At 36.0% G+C, this 5,627-nt stretch overlaps 1 protein-coding gene across 1 annotated transcript; it reads right to left on the bottom strand.

The window, feature by feature from the left end:
- Positions 1–596: 596 nt before the first annotated feature.
- LOC127126652 (uncharacterized) lies at positions 597–5,369 on the bottom strand. The gene is made up of 7 exons (XM_051055616.1): positions 4,757–5,369; positions 4,322–4,376; positions 4,057–4,131; positions 1,650–1,744; positions 1,449–1,530; positions 1,224–1,307; positions 597–1,139 (listed from the first exon to the last, which is right to left on the bottom strand). The coding sequence occupies exons 1-7, from the start codon at positions 5,137–5,139 to the stop codon at positions 1,011–1,013; spliced, it is 903 nt and encodes a 300-aa protein (XP_050911573.1). The 5' UTR covers positions 5,140–5,369; the 3' UTR covers positions 597–1,010.
- Between the last annotated feature and the right edge of the window lie 258 nt (positions 5,370–5,627).

The following is a 5,627-nucleotide window of genomic DNA, read 5'->3' as shown; positions in this document are numbered from 1 at the left end:
AAGTTTTAACACATTACTTCAACTATTGGAATTCTAATATGTCTGGTGTTAATTTTTGCAGGTTTGAGTTTGATAATTAACTGATGGTGGCCTGTGGTTGGAACAATGCAGTTTGGTGTTAGATTTCTTCTTTGCTTAATCATCAAGGATTAGGAGTGTATTTGAACTCTTAGGAACTGCTTGCTTCTCTAACTCTGTGTCCTTGGCCATAGATTATTGGTGTGCTCAATATCCCTAGCAGAAGAGTTGCTAGTTGCCTTGCAGAATCATATGCTGTGATTCAAAATGAAGAGTATATAGGAATCATTGTTATTAATAAACACATTGTTGGTTGCTCCTCTGTTGCTTGTCTCAATCTACTTTATGCCTTTGAGCTGTTCTCATTCTTTAGCTTTTGTATCAATATTTTTTCTTTTTCTTTGAAACTTTTGTTTCTCTATTATTTGTAAGGGTTGGAGTACCTTTGTACTCCCCTTATCAATAATGTATTTTGCTTATAAAAAAAACATAGAATCGGTTCAGTATCATGAACCTTTTTATTCTGATACACTATTACTAAAAGAAAAATTCTACTAACTAACAAGGGTATGCAAACATAACAGATCAAAGGGTTAAACTTTAAGGATATATTAGTTACATCAATTGTGTTCATTTCACCAAGACTACTACATACAAATGAAGAGGTCTGTGCCATCATAAAATACATTAGGCAGGAACTTACTATACATAAATTTTACACAATCCCTGATATTGGATAGTATTGTTTACAATTAATACTTTATCATCAATTTAAGTTACTTACAGTAACCTACTTGTGAAGTTTCTTTTTCTGGCAAAGCAAAGAGAATCGGCGTGACTCGCATCACACACAGGAATGCATAGCCATAAGTGCATGTTTGGAATCACGACAGGTTTGACAAAGTCACAGTGACATTGTAATTTTGCTAAAGCTCCAAATTATAGCTTTTGCACGGTGATTTTATCAAACTCATCATGAATCCAAACACGCACTAACTCATGGTTCTAAAGTCGGAACTTAGATATTGACGCCATTCATCTGGTGTCCCCTTTCTTGCTGTCAGCACTCTTAGAGCTGCTGCAGTTAGAGGTATGGAAAGAACGTCATAGTCCTTTGGTGCCTGAATAACAAAGATAAGATTCGTTTATGCTAAGCCATCATACAAAGATATCATATTCATTGCTGTTTCTTAAGATGGAAGTACCTTTGGGACCTTATTCAGCTTCATTTTCGCTTCCTCTATGGACTTTCGACCTTTCTTTGAGTTGCATTTGTAACAAGCAGTCACCTGTAACAGAAAATACCGATACAGATTAGTTATTAAATATAAGTAATCATCATGATGATCTTGAATACCGAATTTTAGAGCAATAGGACAACAATAAATAATCAAATAGTTCGTGTTTTCTATACGAAAAGATTATCTTACTAGATTTTCCCATGTCCATCCTCCCCCTAGTGCAGCTGGCACAACGTGATCAATGGTCAAATTCTCATGCGAAGAGCAATACCTGTTGTGTTCCGATGGTAATCTCATGTAAATATCAATGTATAAAAACAGGGTTGTGTTTGGTTTAGTGGATGAAGTAAACACATATTTAAAATCAAAGTTCAATATTAGAGCACTTACTGACAGGTGTAATTGTCTCTAAACAGAATATTTTTCCGACTAAGAGTGTTCTTTGAGACTCTTCTTCTTTTAATAACCTGAAGTAAATGACGAATCTGCACCAAAATAAACATATGTTAAGCTTATCTGCATTACAGCAGAAAAATAACAAAAACATTGTGCAGTCATTCTTTGTTTGATGTTATTGTTACACCAGATTGTGCCACATGCAAACAGTAGTTAGAGGATTAGAAGTTAGTTCATTTCGGATCAGTTCCTCATTTCCTCTTTATACCTTATATATGTGCACAGAACTATAGTTTCGGTCAAAATGAGATGATGAATCAATAATCTTCTCGAGCTCTGACGCACCATTCTCAAAATGCCTAGAAAGAATCATAATGGTTGAAGTTCATGAACTAATATGAATATTTCAACGCCAGCTCCGTTTGATTCTAGTGATCCTTATTATGTTCATCCTAGAGAGAATCTGACGGATATATTAGTAAAACCATCATTTAATGGTGTAATAATTACCATTCTTTGGCAAAATTGCCGAAGAGGGTCGTGATATCTAAAATCCAGTTCTGGTTCTTGGATGGAAATACTTTTTCCAAGTTGCATTGATCCCAGCTTTCATGCCTATGGAAGGTGTAACAACATGGTTCACTCATGGACTCTGAGCTCAGTCTTGCTATTGATTGCACATAGTGTAGTTAACATGGAGAACGTTGTAGAAGTTTGGAGATAGTTATGTTTGATAATTAAACTTCTATTGGTGATGAAATCTGATTCCTAGATTGATAATACAACTTCCATTAAAGAGCAAATTGTGCCTAGTTTAACAACGGACGAATATAGAGCTTTGTTAATCTCAAAGCCTTCACAGAAACTCAATGTTCATACTTAGTATAACAAACACCTTCCATAGCTCCGGCTTCCACAGATGTACTCCGGTTATGTTCTCACCGCCAACTAGATTCTAGTTACAGAAATGTAAGCTCTAGGGGCTAGTCTTCCCCTACAAAGACCACATTGTTTGCCTCTCCCAAGAACCTTGGCAATACTTAGAACAACCTTCTTCTCCACGCTTCTCAACAATTCCACCATGCGGCCTTGCTTATGTTAGAAGCAGATCAAGCATCTAGTTCTTCTTCCCCCTTCATCCAAATATGTCCCCGCACCTTACACTTATCCTTCACTTGTTCCCATTGCAACCAGAAAATCTACCATAACCAAAAGAAAACCTTCTCACCCTGGGGATCATTGCTACAACTTTGCCTCATCCGCTCCTAAAGCTTCTTCTCTTTACTCAGATCCATCCACAAGTGGTATGAAAGACATTCATCTCTCTTCTTTCAACGCGGATATGTTGAGAAAAATTGACATCATTCATGCTCATTCACCATGTTGATTCATTTATTGCGCTGCCTGTTGTGTGCAAGTGTGAGTTGGAAGTCACACATTGCTTAGAAAAGTGGAGGTTGAGCACTTTATAAGTGAGAGGACTCATACACCTATCACCTTAAGATTTTGGGTGAATATGTGGTATGTCTCTCACTTGTGTATTGCTCTTGGCCTAATGTGGATGCTCCTCTTGATGGACCCAACACTATCTACATAGATGATAGTGCACTCACTTGCAACTAATTGCATAAAGTTTGTGATCGTTAAATCAGTCCTACTCTTAAAGTTTGGCATAAAAAATTTAGGGTCTGAAGTTTTTCCTTAACCTTGAGGTGGCTCGCTCATCCAAGGAAGTTCTTTTATGCCATAATTAGCTATTTTCTCAGTAACCTTCGTGTCATTTGTTCCAAGCAAGCAATTTTTTCTTGTGATAACCACAGGGCCCTTACATTGTGGCTAATCCAGTATTCAATGAACGTAGAAGCATTTGGATATAGATGGTCGGCCGCATCATTTGGAGAGGTCTCATTCCGGCCTCATGAAGCTACTCCCTCTTCCTCCCATAAATCAAACAGTAGATTGTTTACCAAACCCTGCTACGTCAGCTTTTCAACCATCTACTAACTAAGCCAAGCATGATTGACATCTATCAACCCTCAGCTTGCAGGGGATGTTACCAGTTAGTTCCACAAGTGCAAAGTAGTTAGAAGGTTAGAAGTTAGTTCAACTAGTTTGCTTATGGTTAGTTATGTTCGAGAGTCCAGGGAAGCCAGGAGCAACCACAGGTGCCCAACGCTCCAGGACCACAAGAGATGGAAGATGTCTCTTGTAGAACTGTTGTTTCAATAAGAATGAGATGATGAATCATTCTCTTTTCACTTCTATCTTCTTCTTATTCGTTAGCTACAAATCATTTTATACAAAATACAACATAAATGTTGATATCTAAATAGAACCAGTGGTTTTAGAATTGTGAAGCACAAGAAATATTAATAAAAACAAAGTAGAATTGTGAACATACCCTTAACACAGCTGGTATATAGAAAGACCCGCTGGGCGAGTTCACAGTCTTATCATAGTACTCTAGTACATCAGCCTGTATAAAACAAAATCTGAAATCATAACTAGATAAACATTTTTTCATTTAACAAGAAAATGAAGTTTTCTTGTTGTGAACAGGTTTTGATATGTGCACACGCCACGAGCATAGCGGCTGGGGAAATGAAACAGGCTTAGAATAAATAAATCAACTAGAAATCAATCAAAGTGAAGCTAAGAAACTTAACCTTCTCCATGAACTCTAAACAAATGGCACGCTTCCAGCATACAACATTGACTGGCCTGGAGCAGGATGATAGCAGTCAGAACCATAAGCAAACAACTGAGCAGAAGAAGTCTTGATATTGGTGACTATACAACAAAAAATAGCATGTTATAATTTCATATCATCTACACACACAACACTAAGCTATGAAGCATGAACACCGACACTGCCAGATTGACACCGGTAATAATTTGTAAAAACGAATAAATCGAACTTAATCACAAGTGTCTGTGACAAACACACTTAGGATAAAAAGCAAGCACTATTTCATGCACAATTAACCAACTCATTACCATTTTTTATGTTTATTAAATTACATAAGCTTGGAAACTAAATATCAGAAACTAATGCATATTTAGCTCAGGAATTAATTAAAATATTGAGAGAAAGAAATGACCTATAAGATATATCCAACACAAGACCCCGGAAAAAAGACAAGCCATCTCCCTCAAACACATCATCCTCATCATCATCTTCACTATCATCATCATCATCATAATCATTATATTCAAAAACATATCCATATTCATCATGAACACCCTCACTTGGGCGTGCTTCAGCATTGTAACAGTTTGATTTGCTTCTGAGCAATGAAGAAGATGCATGGTGAAATCTAGCAGCGGAAGAAGAAGAAGAAGAACCTTTGTAACTTGATCTTCTCCTGTGGGTCTGAACTGATCTACACTTGAATTGAAAAGGGTCTCTGTTCTCCAAAAAAGATGACACACTTTCCCCATTGAAAAACAGCTTCAAGCGACCGTGAGTAGTGAACTGTGCCATACCCTTTGCTTATTTTCTCATAAAGGTTGTAACTTTGTTCTGAAACTTTGCTTCCAACACAGATATTTTGTATTTGTTGATCATTCAATGAAAACTTGTTGCAAATTTGAGGTAGAAGAAAAACTTGTAAAGCAAGGACATTGATTTTTTAAGGAAAAAACAAAAACGAAAAAAAGAAAGAAATTCATTTGTGCCACGGAAAAAACCTTTACCACATATTCCTCTTTGGTCCCAATATCCTATTGCTTACCCTTGATTTATTTATAAATATGCCATAAGTATATAATAAATATTTAATTAAATTCTCTAAATATAACTTAACTAAATAAATCATTAATTATCTATCATTTTACTTTTCTTAGTTCCGAATAGAATAGAACTGGTTTCATCTTTATCAATTTTATATTTATCTCTATTTATATCATTCCGCTCTTATAAAATAATATCTTTTAATTAACGTATTTATCACTTTTCAACATTGCATGATA

The sequence above is a fragment of the Lathyrus oleraceus genome, chromosome 3 (genome assembly GCF_024323335.1).
Source record: "Lathyrus oleraceus cultivar Zhongwan6 chromosome 3, CAAS_Psat_ZW6_1.0, whole genome shotgun sequence".
Lineage (NCBI taxonomy): Eukaryota > Viridiplantae > Streptophyta > Magnoliopsida > Fabales > Fabaceae > Lathyrus > Lathyrus oleraceus.
The sequence above is the reverse complement of the archived record's forward strand: the minus strand, read 5'-3'. Positions and strand labels throughout refer to the sequence as shown.